Source organism: Aricia agestis, chromosome 3 (genome assembly GCF_905147365.1).
Source record: "Aricia agestis chromosome 3, ilAriAges1.1, whole genome shotgun sequence".
NCBI lineage: Eukaryota > Metazoa > Arthropoda > Insecta > Lepidoptera > Lycaenidae > Aricia > Aricia agestis.
Window position 1 is genome coordinate 11,105,387 of NC_056408.1, and position 17,192 is coordinate 11,122,578.

The following is a 17,192-nucleotide window of genomic DNA, read 5'->3' on the forward strand; positions in this document are numbered from 1 at the left end:
TTTAATGACATATTTTATTACATTTAAAATCGTTACAGAACGGTCACTCGCGGCGCGGGGGAATAAGCGGAGGTGACGCGGGGGGAGGCGTGCGCGCGCTGGGGCACGTCACGCGCGGGCAACGCGTCGTGTCCATTAATTGTAGTGTTTTTTAGGATAACTTTCGGAAGTTATTTCTCAACATTTTAGTATTATAAAAGAAAAAATACATGTATTTTTATTTTTATCAAGGATCAATATATCAAAATTTGGCAGGAAGGTATAATTGCACCCTGTATCATCATCATATCAGCCTATAGTCGTCCACTGCTGGACATAGGCCTCTCTCAATGAACGCCAAGATGACCGATCTCCTGCTACTCGCATCCAACATGGGCCTGCAACTAAGCGGAGATCGTCGTCCCACCTAGTTGGAGGTCGACCTACACCCCGATTTCCCAGCCTTGGTCTCCATTCCAGAGTAAGTTTACTCCAGCGATCGTCTGTTCTTCGAGCTACGTGACCAGCCCAGTTCCACTTCAGCGTACTGATTCTCTGCACTATGTCGGTGACTAATGACTTTAGTTCTTTGACGAATTGTTTCATTTCGAAGCTTATCCGCCAAAGAAACACACGCTGAACGACGGAAAACTTACGAGCTAGCCCTGCTGTAAAAGGCCAGGTTTCCGCCCCGTATGTCATAACGGGAAGCACGCATTGATTTCACAACTTTCGTCTTCAAGCTCTGCGGAATATGCGACGTGAAATGTGGCTTAGCTTCCTGAATGCTGCCCAACCCAACTGTATCCTCCTATCGGTTTCTCTCTCGAAGTTATGTCTACCTACCTGCAGTATGTGCCCCAAATAGACATATTCCGTTACGACTTCGAGAAAGACACCGTTAACTGCAACCGGTCTCGGGAGAACATGTTCATTGAACATGACTTTCGTCTTATCCAAGTTCATCCCGAGACCGATCCGCCGGGAAGATTCATTTAGGTCGTTCAACATTTCCTGCAAGTCCTCCAACGATTCTGCCAATATGACGATATCGTCAGCGAAACGAAGGTGTGAGAGGTACTTGCCATTAACGTTTATGCCACGTCCTTTCCAGTTTAGGGTCTTGAAGGCGTCCTCTAACGCATTTGTGAACAGTTTCGGGGAAATAATATCCCCCTGTCTCACTCCTCGATGCAAATAGATTGGCCTTGTTGTGGTCCCCTGTACTCGGACGGACATAGACGCGGCAGTATATAGACCTTTCAAAACTTCCACGTAACGCCAATCGACTTGACATCGTTGCAGGGCTGTTGCGACGTAACAGCCCAGGTCTCAACAGAGTCAAAAGCCTTCTCATAGTCCACAAAGGCAAGGCACAATGGCTGCCTGTACTCATGTGACTTTTGTACAACTTGCCTTAAGCTGTGAATATGGTCTATGGTGCTAAAGCCTCTGCAAAACCCAGCCTGCTCCGGTGGCTGGCATTCGTCAAGTTTATTGGATAAGCGATTCGTAATGATCCTAGAAAACAACTTATATATGTGACTCAAAAGCGAGATGGGTCTATAATTTTTAAGAAGGGTGTTATCGCCCGTCTTAAAAAAGAGAACCACCTCGCTTTTAAGCCACTCTTCGGGGGAAACTTCCCGTTGAAGGACAAAATTAAAGACTTTACGAAGCTCTCTCAAGACGGGTTCGCCTCCCGCTCTGAGAAGTTCGATCGTAATTCCGTCCCTCCCCGGGGCCTTTCCTCCTTTAAGTTGTTTCAGAGCCAATCCGATTTCGCCTATACTGACGTCAGGAAGCTCGCCAGAAAGATGCCGGGTGAGGTTGGCACGTGGGTCGTCATCACGAGGATCAGGTTGCGAAGCATGTGAAGCATACAAGCGGCTATAGAAATCCTCGATCTCGGACAGAACCCCCCCCCCCCCCCCCCCCCCCCCCCTCGTGAGGAAACGATTTGGCCACAGCTATTCTTCACCTTCGTCAGATGACTCCTCCCGAGGCGCCTTACGAAAACTTTAGACCCTCTATTCCGCTCAATCGCTTCCGTGATTTCCAGCGTATTCGAGCGGCGAAGATCTCTACGTATAAGTTTCCGTATTCGCCTCGAGAGAAGTTTTACATCTGACGAACCCGAGTCCGTGTTTTCCCTCCGTTCCCTCATAAGTTTGAGAGTCTCATCCGAAAGTATGGATTTCCTGCCCGCATGCTTGGGCCTGCAAAACCTTTCACCTTCGACCCGTATGTCCTCCACAATTGCATTTAAAGCCTCGTCAACTTCCATTGTAGTTTTCGAGATGTTAAGAGCGTAAGCGTAGCACCCTGTATATTTCTGGTAAATGTTAATTATTCAAAAAGCTTTTGATTACCATCAATTATTATCATTCTCGTAGACGTCCAACTCTTGTTCGAACCTTTGAATCGGACTTTTACTAAAATAACAGACAGGCGATAACAGACAATTCAAAGTAAACCGGGTAACTTTTAACAGAACAACGTATATCGGTAAACAAATCGAGTAAATTAAATTATTGCTTAAATTATAACGTCATTAGCCTAATTACAGAGTGTAGATCAATATCAATATATAAGGTACCAATAGCTTCATCTAAAAGCTCACTCATGCAGTCGCGGCCTCTTAATTAATATACGCAACAATTAAATATTTTTTAATCATTTAAAATCATAACAAAAATTACTTGAAATAATGATTATTATAATAATATATAATAGGGCATAATAAATTATAGAAAATTATTTTATGTGGCATTCATATCACACTTTGTAGCATGATTAATTTTTAAGTAATGTTTCTACTAAAATAACACCCATGGCCCATATTATAGAGCACGTGGATTCATGTTTTTTTTTTTCAGAATATTAAAGAGTATAGAAAGTTGCGATATTTTTAGGACCTAAAAATATCGTAACTTTCTTAATGAACCTTTTTACCAAGATGTCCTGTATCCAGACACCGTATTTATTATCAGCTATTTAATACTTTATACCTATTTTAATAAAAAATAAACCTAACTTAAATTTTAGCTATTTATTCATGACTAAAATATTTAATTTGCTTACGTGACCTTTTCGATATTCTGACAAAAACATCGATGCAACAACATGTTTTCAACCCTTATTATATTAAATGCACTTTTACTAATTACCTAATTACTTTTTTTGTGAGGTCGAAAACACTTTCTGCAAATAATTAGTGACCCAATTGTGTATATATTTGAACTTTTTGGTGTCAAATTTTATTATCCTTCCAATCGTTGTGAGGTGAACATTGCTTTAATAAAGTAACTAATACTTTGAAAATGTCTGACCGGGAAATGTCTCCGATGTCGTTACCATCCTGCATGTACTCCAGCGAGCCAGCCAGCAGCAACTCCGAGGACTGTCCTACCAGTGTCAAACAGATGGATATGGTGAGTTCAATTTTCTATACTTAATCCTTCGATCGTGGATTCTTAGAAATCTATTGTTATTCTATTGTGTTTCGCTCACCGGTGAGCTTAATAAATATTTAATAGGTTATATTATGTATAGTATATACTTGTTATAATAATCCAAAACTTATTTAGATTCTGGACTCATAACTTATTGTTGGTTCTTATGTCTAGACACAATCACTTATATCTAGGACAAGCTCAACGCTACCTCTTCTTATTAGACAGTATACTATTGTTTTGAGACTTAATTCTTGTAATTTAGATCGCAAAATGTTATAAGTAATGATGTGTTTATCATTTCAGATGCTAATAAAAGAGGAGCAGTTACCACCAAACTTTGGAACGAGCGGGGTAAACGAAGCATGCCTGTATCAACATCGCAACCCACCAAACTACATGGACGCGGTGTACCAAAATGGCGCCTGCGCCTACCAAACCCCGCAGAACATACCAGTGTTCCTCAACACCGGCTACAGCACCAACCGAGCCCAAAACGTCAACGGCGTGGTCAAACGCAAGAGAGTCCGGACAGCCTTTACCACGAACCAGCTTCAAGACCTAGAAGACCAGTACAGAATCAACAGATACCTCGAGCGCGGCACCCGCATCTTCCTCTCGCGGAAACTCAACGTGAGCGAGAGGGTGATAAAAATATGGTTCCAGAACAGGCGGATGAAAGAGAAAAAAGATCGGTCGGAGTGCCAGATCGTGGATTCCTGCACCCTTCCCGCGGCGTCGTCGAGCACCCAGGATTATGAGCCTCCTTTCCCGGCGTACAACATTCTCCCTCAAGCTATCAATACCAGTGGGCTGATGAACTGTGATAGCTTCATTTACGACCAAAACCAGGCTGTGAACATTGGAATAGCGCCCATGATGGTAGAGCAGCACGGCCTCATGCCAAGGTCTGCGGAACCTCCTACCGCAACCGAAGCGGTACATTACAACAGATATCCCCATAACATGCCACCGCCGTATGAAAGCGAAGTCAGCTCCACCGTCTTCAGTGATTTCACCCAGTACTGTGACGCTTATAATAATGAATAATTGGGTTTATACTTAGGTATTGTATAATATTGTAAATAGTATATTAAGAATGTATAATATAGATAATTGTAACAAAAATAGGATTCAATTAAGGCTTTTTTCTTATTTATGTAAATTATTGTAAGTTTCTGTTAACTATTAAGGAATAAAGCATTTTATTATACTAATCATTTTCATTTGTATCTGCATTTAAGAATAAAAACGCAATATTTTTGTTTAAACGTAACAAAATTAGTTTAATTACAAATCCAGGTGTTCTCTTTACAACCTACATTTAAAAAAAAACAGAAGAAATCATTCCATGAGAAAAATGTTCTTTTGTTATTATTAAAACAGCGACATCTGTTCGTAGATCGTTAAACTTATTTGTCCTCTAAAGCCTCAGCTTAGTTTGCCATGAAACCATTTTCAAGGAGCTTAGAACTTTCTGATAACTTTAACAACATTTCGATTGAAAATTAAATTTAAGTGTAAAAGTGATAGTAGTCTACAAAATATGTTTTTTTTTGTTTGTATAAATTTATTTATTATACCAATATCGTAAGTTCACTAAAAAAACTCTTTTCATTCCTGCACGAGCTTTCGAAAAGCTCGTAGCTTCCCAAACGCTTACCCTTCTCGCCTGTTAGTTGCGTTAAATCCAAATAGGTGGCGCTACTGTTTTTATATTCACAATTTTTACAAGCATGATGTTGCCCGCAACTTCAACGCACCGAATTTCGTTTATCGATCGGGATATTTCGGGATACGGGATAGTTTTTATACCCCAAAAATGTACCGTACATTTTTGGGGTATAAAAACGATCCTTTATCTTGAAGGTAGTAAGAAAGGTGCAGCGGGTTGGTGGTCAGAAAAAAACACGTAATTAAGCAGTTTAATAATATCAATATGTGTTTATATTTTAATCATCATCATAACACGGTACACACTGCCTTTGTACCATATTATGAGGTTTTAAACGAATGGTGTTATCGGCTTACTAAAATATGAGTTTGACCTTTAATATACAAGATATTCGTTAAATAATATACCTAAATAAATATCGAAACAAAACTGTACAATACAAAAATGTCAACATCAAAACATAACTTACTCGTGTAAAAAATATAATAATAAAATATAAAATTGATAAAAGACATCGGAATCATTATGAAGGCAACAGTTGACGAATATAGAATATTTCGCCAAAGTACTTTTACTGTGGCCTATGCTTCAGTTTGCTTATATTGAATAAACGTGAGTTGAATAGTGAAATAGGGTTGTCACGAGCGCTGTTTTTTTTCGAGTTTTTTAACATAAAACCACCACTGACACACACTAGACATTCAGTTTCTGACATCCCCATGTGAACATTATTATTATTTTTGTGGAAAGGTACAGGTTGAAGTCATTTAATTAATATAATTTAATTAGTAAATTTTTGCTGATATGATATTCCATTCACAAAAACATGTTTACTTACATACATATTTATTTTATCACAAAAGGACATTCACTACTTAATACCTACTTATACGAGTCCATCCTATTATGTATTCGGGATCATCCCCACACAGTTGTCATTCTTGGAGGCGGAGTAACTCTTGACAAAGGGTGCCAAGTGAGCTGTCAATCAGAATTAATCAGAAAAGGGATTATGTTGTTATCGTGTCTCATCTGAAATGTTATTTACTAGACCTTACTTTTAACTTTTACGAGTACATTGTATTGAGATTTGCGAACAACTTAATCTTTTTGTTTACTCGTTTACGCAAGATTTGCCTTTTTTTGTCTATTGTTATACATGCGTCTTACAATTTTGTTGTTGTAACTTTTACATTTTTTGAATGTTGAATTTTTACATTTTAGAAACATGATAATTATTATAAAGTAGTTTTTTTTTCTTCACCATAATTATTATCAATTCAGATTGGAATAGGATTAAAACTAAAATTAAAGCTTCGGAACTTAAATGTTTGCATGGCATTTTTTTTAATTATTAGGTATAACATTATTTGCTTTAAGCTGTTTACATACCACGGGATTAAATTTCTTGCAAGCAGCCAAAATTTTTAAAACATAAGTAAGTACTCTCTATGATATTATGTATTCAACTCAGTATGTTACGTAGGTTCGTTACAGATATATATATATATATATAGGTACGTGATATTATCACATTTATAAACCAAAATCTAGTAATAAAATTCACAATTAGTCAAAGACTCGTGAGTCATGACTCATGACCCAATGCACTATAACTAACAATACATTGTTACAAAACTAACAATGTATTGTTAGTTTTGTGACCGTGCATCGGCTACGTACAGCACAAAATCCAAATAAATATTTCTAAAAACTCGTTCAGTAGCAGCCCTAGCCAGCCGTCGGCGGAGATCATCAATCATCTCGGCAAGACAATCACAACCGGCGGCACATCTGCCGTCACGCCGCGCCATCGACACTCGATGCCGTGCCGGGACTAATATCGTGGTACGTGATCACTGATCATGTGACCACGTGATCAAGTTTGTGAGTGGCTGATCACGGTGGTCGGTGGTCAAAACGTAAAAGTTTTGAAAATTGTCATTTTGGATAATTATGAATTGAGTGTGTTTAATATAATACATAATAATTATCATAATAATAATTAAAGGTGCGAATTTTTAGATTAAATTGTTAAAAAAATATAAATATATATAGTATATTACCTATGTTATGATACCGAAAAAGTGAAGAAAAAAGTAAAAGTGGCAATTAATAAATGTTATTATAGTTTAAGAGCTAAAGCACATTTTTATGCTCTATTATAAGGTGACTTTACACCAGCTGTCTAAACATCTGAACTCCTAACACAAATAAATCAAATCCGGTAACCCTCTCTTAGTTGCGACTTTTAATTTTTCCCAACGTTTTATTTCCCCATAAAAAATCACTTTCCATATTTCACTAGTCCAAAATTGTAATATCGCGTTCGCTGTGCGTCGTTCTCTGCTTCTTAATAAATATTTTTTGTCGTCTTATGAAAATGACGTTTGGGCGTCACGTGTGACATTGATGAAAAAATATAAAAGAAATGACGGGATCGACTGGAGGCGGATCCACTCCTTTGTTTATGCAATATTACAGGATAAGATACCGAATATGAATAACATACAGAAATAACAAGCACTAAGATCTTTCAAGTTACTTTAACTTTAACTTACAACTATGTACTTATATTTTAGGGTTGATCAAAATAATGTAGTTAAATGAGGCAGTTAAATCTTTTCAAAAACAAAAAGTTGTTAGTGTTTTAGCGCAAAAAATTAGGTATTAACTATTAAGTGATAAATTAATTGATTTTAATGACTTTTTAAAAACTTCTGCACCCATAGCCATATCCATTATTATAAGATTACCAAAGATTTGTCAAATAATAACGTTTTATATATTTTTGCAATAATATTTGATGTGTTTCGGTAATATTTATCTTATATAAAATTCTCGTGTCACAAATCACAATGTTAGGCCGCGTACTCCTTCGAAACGGCTTTACTGATTTTAACCAAATTTTATATTCATATTCAGTGGGTCTGAGAATCAGCTACTGGGTACTTTTTATATTGATAAGTGCATTTGTTGAATAAATAATAGTAAATTATTACAACTCGAGACATGGCGACCATTGTTTGTGCGACGGGATAGCGATGGACGTTGCCATGGTGACATACTTATTTAGTAACTTCAATAAAATAAAACGGGCGAAATACTTTATATGGCAAAGAAACGTTTGCCGGGACAGCTAGTGTGATATATAATAAAGGGTGGCGGTGGCCCGATTGCGTTTGACAAATGAGTATCATTATTTGACAGACGCGATCGGAGACCGTGTCAACACGCTGTCGTCTTTTGTTTTATTAAACCCACCTAAGTATCATGTGAAAGATCTTAATATTTTGGCTTCAGGGGCTATTTTATGATAGTATATTATAATGTATATGTATAAATTGAAAAAAGTCAGTATGCGTTGGAGTTATTACTTATTTTACTTTTTTAAAACATACAGTTTATCACTTAGACTTACAATAAATGTTGCTTTTTGTAGCAAGCTCTTAGCCTATGTGAGACACAATTAAAATTACTAGAGATCACCCAATGGTCGAAATTCGACCGTGTGTAACTAGGCTTGTTACTTAAAAGATCGTAGTGTGCACATTATAGTGTGTACTTATAACGTTTTATTTATTAAAATAATGTATGATAAAACCATGATTTACAAACAATATTAGCTCGATGCACTCCTTTTCCATATTAACTACACCTGTGCGAAATTTCATGCTCCTAAGTTTCCACATTTTTCGTAAAAAGGGTTACAAAGTTCTTCGTTTGCGTATTAATATATAGATTTTGCTTTTGAATTTTATGGTAGGGGTAGCCCCCAGATAAAATAAATTGTAAGTAATAACATCGTTCATAGTGAAAACAAAAGATTATTTTAATTTTCAAGTCCACTTCAGTCTATTATTTTAATATTATTAAATATTGAGAAGAAATAAAATTTCTCAAGCACGTGAATACGAAATTCTCAAAAGTTCCCGCAAAATAGCGGAACGGAAAACAGGGACGGAATCTCAGAAGCCATAAATCATAACGACACAACAAAATACAAATCCGAGATTGCGACTGGATTAAACGCCTTCATCCATTTGTTGCGTGATTATTATCATTTAAGTAGGTACTCTAGGCAGGTTGATAATGTTATTCAATAAAAATAAAATTTTAATATAGGTCGCTGATAGGTTAAAAAATTCAGGGCCAAGTATCATGGCTCTTGCGATGCATAAACTAATACATTTTTATTTTTGAGTGCACGACGTTAATTAAGTACCCACAGTTTGTAAATTGACCCTTGTGGTTGTTTCTTTAAAAAAGATCCTTTGAAAAATATGTAAAATGCTAAAAATTTCGCATAGAGTGCACTTATTTCAATAATATTATAATTATTGTGTGCAATTAACAAAACAATTTTTGTACATTATATTACTTTATAATGGAAGTATTTAGTCATCAATTAATGTAAGGAACACTTGCTATGAGTCATTAGGTTTTAAAGTGCAAATATTAATAAGACATTTGACAAATGACGATGTTAATTGAATTATTAAATTAACATAAGTACTTACTTCTTTACACAATACATTAATATTAAGCTTTTTGTACTTAGTCATAACTCATAATAAATTGTAACCTTAAAAAGATAATGGTTATTTAAATTAAACTAATTTTTTTATACAAATCATAATTTTAGTAAAGAGTTCGGTACGTTTGTATTTCTTAATTAAAAACTTTTAATGTGTTAATTCATATTTTATTTATTAAGTAGTTGTATTTTTATAGAAAAATTGTGTCTTAAAATGTAATATTGTATACTTAAGTTTGTATATTTGGTTAAATACATAATTTTATAGTAATGTGCAGGAGAAACCAATAACGTTCGATGTCTTTTACACGTCATACCTACAGTAACTTATTCATGAATTATTGTAGGTCTACAAGAATCTGATAGCAAAAAGTGAGAAAATAAATTGACTCTAGCAATACCGGGGTAATTGAAATAAAATATTTTGATACTTTTTTTTCCTTATAGCGGCTTATTATATGTGTGAAACATGCAAATATAAAAATGTATCCAATGATCAAGCATATTTTTTGAAAATCTGCCGTCTTTGTCATTAGATTCTGGTAGACCTTCTCGTATTCGAAGCTTTGTGTCAATTGATGACCGTCCGATAGTCCGTACCTACCAATTTTTTGTTCCCAAATATCGATGTCTACTTTTTGGCAGTACATTTGTTGCCAATAACCTCGATTATGTATCGATGATTAGTATCGTTGTAAGCCGCCGGGGTTCGGGGGTGCCGTGATAAATAGTGAACTGGCGATAGGCCAACCTCGCGGAATAATCAAATTGTGTACTCCACGGTGGCTCCGCGTTCCGCGGTGTCTTTTATGGATTTTGTTCCCCCTAACAAGACGTTCGAGGGTTTGGCTGCGGTCGCTTGAATTAAATTCTCATTGATAAAGTCCTCCGCGCTCTTATTTCCCGTTGAAGCTCACAATAGATAACAAATATGAGGGGCACAACATTTTAAATACTCTTTCGACATTACCTATCTCCGATCTCATTGAAACGTGGAAGAGTTTCAGTATTCATGTTTAGCGAACAATCTTTATAAATAAACTGAGCCCATTGCCTATTCATGACCGGGCAGAATTTGCCCCCGCGCCCGCTGCCCCCGTATCAAACAAGCCCCTTCATGTCAAATACTCCGCGCCCCGCGTCTGTCAAACTCTTCGCCAGCGTTTGACAGGGATCCTCCCTAGCTCGCGGGGAGGTATAGCCACCTCACGCCGATCGATGATACGGCAAATTCGCCTTTATGGTTAGAGTACGAGGGTTTAATTTGGCAGGGTGAGTCCGTAGCACCCCCGCCGGCCGCGCTGCTGTCACGAGTCTAGGTGCAGGCGCCACGGCGAATGATGGATGACGTCAGGGCAGGTCGGCAGCATCACGCGTCATTCATGTGTACACAGGCGTAAGGGATACGTTTTTCGCGTGACGATATAATATCGGTGATATGCAAATTCGACAGACTCCCGTCGGCCCACGGCAATTGGAGCATTTTTGTATTAATTGTATGATGGATCGGGTGGATTATTTGGCAAGCCTTGAAGGTATCACGTCTCGATTCAGATAATATTTACTTGTTTGTAAGATCACAAACGAATTCTAGATTATAATAGGCATCAGAGTATCTATTGAAACTTTATTTCACGAAATATATTATGTAAGTTAAAAACTTTATAACTTTCTTTCATTTCCTCAAAATAATTATAAAATCACTTGGAGCGAAGTGCCCGATCGGGGATTACAACATTAGCATTATTTAATGGAACCCGCGCGTGAGGATTTGTGCCACTCGCGACGCCATCTTCCGCTAATTTTGATGGATAGGGAACACATATTTGGTAACATCGAAAGTAGGAATCATTAAATTTACGTTTCGTTTCTTCATGATCCGTTGTGTTGCCACTTGGATTCCTAAATCGCCAACAATAACAGGTAAAAAATTGCTAATGATGTTTATGTCCTTGGTTATGGTCCCTTCAGGATTCCTAAATCCTATTGTCAATGATATTATATGAAAAACTAAACGCCTATTAAACTTAGCTGTTGCGACATGTCTGTTAATTATTATATTTAATTACAAATTATCTTCAAGAGTCACGTAACTGACAATTATTTATAATTCAACAAAGTTCAACAAAATCCTATGTATGAGCGAGCCGCAGATGAGTTTTTGTTAGTTAAAGTTTATTTTGAAAATGCTTCAGCGTTATTTCAAGTTATTTTCCCTACTTTATTTTTTCATGAATAAAACAACAGATCTCTACCAACTTCTACCACCTACCTTCGATTTATTCGTCGGATAAAGGAAACTTCCTTTAAAAATGTACCAAACTTCCCTCAGATTTTCCGTCTGTTAGCTATCGCGGGGCTGTTTGTTTTATGCGCATTTAAAATTATTGTTTTTTTAATCTTTGAGAAACTTTTAAAGAAGTATTTTTAAATCTTTAGATATTTTCCATAATTTACATAACGTTTTCTTTTATTGTTACAACTTACACCTAACACAACTACTACCTATACCTAGTTTGAAATTCACCTAGAACCTACTATTATTCTAGTTTTCCAAATAAATTGATTTTGATTTTTGATACAACTTAAGAGGATTCCACACCGCCGTTTTTCCATACAAACGCATTCCCCTGTTTCCTCCTTGGATAATGGCGGTAGAGTTATGATTTTTTTCCTGAATATTTATGGCCACTATTAGCATGTCCCTATGTTTTCCTTTTTTTCATAATTTTATTATTAAAAAAGATAAGAACGTCCAAAAACCCAAAAAATGGCCAGATTTTCCTCTGTGTTCAAACACCCAGAAAACAAAACTGGCTGAAATATACAAAAAAAATAAAACATAGGAACACAGCTCAAGCCTTCCTTTAATTCTTAATGGAAAAAGTACTTAAATCGGTTAAGTTTTGGAGAAGGAATCAGCGGACAACGAATCGAAGATTTTCTGTTCTTTTATTAGAACTTTTGTCGTGTTATCTCTATCGCGCTCTGCGGTGGGAGACTTGAGATTGGTGAGACAGCAATACATTTTCAAATACCTATTTTCAATTTCTCTCGCCCCTGGTGTATCCTCTTAAAGATTTTCTGTCAATTCTGCGAATTTATATATGGTTCGTACACCATACAAAGTAGGCGAATGATTAAGTTATTTCCATAATTTATTTCTTCGCGACTTCACGGTCCGCCATGTCTGAATAGAAAATAAATTGTTCGAGGTAGGTACAGATTAGATATTTTACCTACAACATAACCTTTATGCCTACGATATAAGGACCACGCGGATTGAACTGGGGGTAAAGTGTTTCTGAACGGTATATACTCTGTAATATTACTCTGGAATCATGTTTTTAGTAACGCTCCCGCGCTTCTCTGCGGTCCCTATTTGTGATTCTAATGTATTGTGATAATAACAAAATTATGCATTGAATTGCACTTATTTTATCTCCTCTCTTACATCAATATTCGCGCCTAAACAGACCACACACCGTGACGTGTGAAATCTTATACATATCTTTAAATGAGCAATAATTCTTGTATAATTATATACAGTGTGTAACAAAAATAAGTGATAATACTTTAGGGTGTGTACGTGTTCCTTGTAGAGAGTTCACTGTGAAAGTAGCAGTGCTGAAAGACCAAAAATTTTTTTCACTTTTGTATGGGCAAGGGCCCGAGCGTCAAGAGTTTCCCCATAAAGTGAAAAAAATTTTTGGTCTTTCAGCGCTGCTACTTTCACAGTGAACTCTCTACAAGGAACACACACCCTAAAGTATTATCACTTATTTTTGTTACACACTGTATAATTGGAATCTCGGAATCGGCTCCAACAATTTTCATGAAATTTAGTATATAGTATATAATGTTTTCGGGGACGATAAATCGATCTAGCTAGGAATCATTTTTAGAAAATGTCATTTTATTCGTGTTTTATAGAATACCGAGCAAAGCTCGGTCAAATAGCTAGTCTTAATTATGGGGAATTTTTAGTCAAAACTTCCTTAATAGTGAGGGAGCCCTAGAACATTCTTTTGTGAGTAGCATTATTTTGATAAGACAAACAACTTGTTTATTTTCGAAAAATCTTGAAAGTGGGAGCTAACAGAGATAGAAAGGATTTCATACTTTGATTTGATGGTCCTTAAATATGGATTGTTCTATTTGTAGGGCAATATTACTTTTAAATTATTTAACTATTAATCTACCAATGTACAAAAAATCAGCTGGTTAGGGTTCCGTTTTAGGGTTCGGTAGTCAACCAAGTTTTGTTGATTTCCAAAGGATTTACGTTATTCAAAGCGTTGTATTCAAACCCTAACTAAGTATTAAACATTGTGAGATATCAGGCGATACAATCTGTAATCTATCAGCCCGCCACTCACTGACACTTGTTAGGAGACACCGCGCAATTTAAATTTAAATCCTTCAACCCCTGCGAATACTGCACATATTGTATATTGGAATGGGCTGCATATTTATAAAGGTTTTTATCCGACTGCGAGAGGAGGGTTACTTTTTTAACTTAATGTATTATGCTTGACTTTGCTAAACTTATAGGAAGGAAAGAGGTAGTAACAGTGTAAAAACCCTCAGCAAGTTAGAGTTAGACCAATACCTACCTACGATTGCTACTTGCTATCTATGATAGCAACTCTACACGTTTTATATCATAAAATTAAATAAAAATAAAAATTGTTTTATTTTTGAATAAAGAAACAAATATTTTCAGAAAAGTATACATGGTGCCTACCACCGGTTCGAGAACTAATCTATTAACGAGATTAGAAATAACATCTATTAACGAGAATAATAAACTTGTGGTGGTGTGAACAGTGAAATGCAAAATGCAAACATTTATTTTTATTTAACGTCTGGCTAGTTTATTGATAACAAAGATTTTTTTTAATCAAAAGTTCTTATTCATTAAAAATTCTCCTATTAGGGTTTGTAACAACAATAATCTGATTTTTTTTATTTATTGGATTATTTTCAAAATTTCAATGAAATACGACTTTACTGTGACAAAACATAAAAATTGATCGATTTTCTTTAAGAGGTTACTCAAAATTATCTAAATAACTCCGGATTACTGTCGGAGAGAATAAGAATTCTCCTCAGATAATGTGATTTTGATACGAGGTATTTGCATTTTGTAATTGTTTTTTGTTTTGGAAGATTTTTCATAAATATTCATGTGTGGTATTAAGCGGGGGCGACGCGGCGAATCCCCGAAGCGGTGATATGTCTCTCATCATTTCGCCATTTGCCACAAAAACAACTTGCACACCTCAACAACTGCTTACAACAGTACAACACACACATAGCTACGTAGTACACCATACCTCTGATACTTTTTACACAACAATTTTATAAATTAAATGTTATGTCACATAACTATGAAACTACATAATATCTGCACCTTTGTTAAGATGGCAACTAACACTAAATTGTCGATGTTATAATTCATTGTTATACCTGAAAATAAGCGCCGAATTGTTTCATTTTCTAAACATAGATACTACATTATATTTCCAAGAATTTGACCTGAGCGAAAACACGATATCTTAAAATTTTCTCGATAGAAAAAAATCACAAAGATGCATCTAATTTTCACGAATTTTTCATCCATAACCGTGCATTAAACTAAGTTAATTTTACTTAGTTTAAAGTAAAAACACATTGTATAAAATTCTATCATTGAGACACTGACCTGGAGGATTTTTAAAATGTATATTTATCGAGTTATTAAGAAAGAACTTACTTGGCGATGATTCCGCGTAGGTAGTCCTTTTTCACCTGGCATATGAAAGACGGGCCGGGCGTGAGTCATGAGTGTGAAGAAAGAAGGACGATGTTTGATTTTTTGGGTTAGTCGCCCTCATATTCTGTGAATAACTAAAAATGATTTGATTTGATTGAATGAAACTAGTGCCGGGCTTCTGAAGTTTTTTAATATTATAGTTTATCTAGTAGGTTTATCTAGTCAGCAATAAGTAAGTACATATTTTAATTGACTAGCGTCAAAAAAAAATATAAATTCCTTTAAAAAGTTTTAAGTTAAAGGGCATTCGTTAATTTGCTCAGATATTAATTTTTATTGTTGAAACGCCTAACAAAGCAATAAGATATTGGACGTTTTAAATGATACCTAATAAAAATAAATACAAAATGATTATTTTATGTTATTGACACAGTTATTTCGATGAGGCGAATGGGACACAAAATGTTATTTTAGGGCACATTATCATAATAAGTATTATAGCTAAAATTGCTTCTCAATCTTGAAAATAATATTGCATAATGCGCCCTTAGAGGCTTTTTCTTCAATTACGCTTAATAAAAGCAATAAAAAGGAAGCTTAGTACTGATATACATAAAACTTGGAGGAGCACATTTTACCATTTCACTGAATTAATAAAAGGAGTTCCACGCCCAGCGAGGGCAAAAGAAATTATAATCCTTTCTTTTAAAATGCAATGAGGTGGTTCTTAAAAAGGTTCGCGGGAAATCTAAAACCTCCCCGGCAATTAGTGAGCCGGGAAAATTAAAACAATGGGGCACGGACACGCTTTGTGCGGACTCAAATGCCACATGAAATATTCAACGTAACTACTTTTAGAGGTACGGAGTACGGACTACTACGTACTTATTAAGACGAAGCTGAAACATTTGAAAGTTATTGCATATTTTTAATACTTAAATTGTATTTTGGTATAATATCAAATACTTTCTTTTCATGATACAAGTTCAGCAGCTGTTAACCTGCCAAGAAAATTATTCCTCAATCCGTAGCTCAATCCATTCTGAACTTTGATTAAGCGATCAAATAAATAAATATATATAAAATATATTTTTATTCAAAATGGGTATCATGATACACTTTTTGAAAGTCGAACGAAGAAACTACGTTGCCTACCACCGGTTCGGAAACTACCCCGCCGAGAAGTGAAAGAAAAGTGGAACGAAGAAAAAGTTCAGAAACATATCAATTTTTGGTAGGTAATGAATATTATTACCATTAATTCCTCCAATCCTACTTCTTACTCATGTCAATTTAGGAACTTAAAACATGTTCTGTTAAAAGCCAAACTCCATACACAATATACGTAGCTAGTATGTAGTATGTAGATACGAACTTCAAACATCTTAACAAACTGGGCACCCCAATTTCGAGCTATCTCCGAGTTTACGAGCAATCAGCGCGAGATAGCGCTGTGACGTCACGTCCGGTTCCGTGCGGAGGACCTCAGCCTCAGATATGCACTCCGGTGATATGATTGTTTTATTACTTTGCCCGCAAAATGCCTTGCGAGGAATATTTTGAGGCACATAAAGCTGGGAACGACAGTGGTAAGTATCTCGGAGAATACGACTAACTGACAAATATAATATTATGGTAAAATCTGTAAAATATTATATAGTACATACATACAGATATAATATTACATAAGTAACTAAGATACCAGAAAAAAATTAGGATTAAACATTCGGAGTCGCAATTGTGTGGACAGTCTGTTGCATTTAAAAATTTCAAGGCGCTTTCTGAAAT

General features: G+C 35.8%; 1 protein-coding gene across 1 annotated transcript; it reads left to right on the forward strand.

The window, feature by feature from the left end:
- The first annotated feature begins 3,317 nt into the window (after positions 1-3,317).
- LOC121740477 (homeobox protein Hox-B4-like) lies at positions 3,318-4,484 on the forward strand. Its single transcript, XM_042133174.1, has 2 exons — positions 3,318-3,413; positions 3,741-4,484. The coding sequence occupies exons 1-2, from the start codon at positions 3,318-3,320 to the stop codon at positions 4,482-4,484; spliced, it is 840 nt and encodes a 279-aa protein (XP_041989108.1).
- The last annotated feature ends 12,708 nt before the right edge of the window (positions 4,485-17,192 follow it).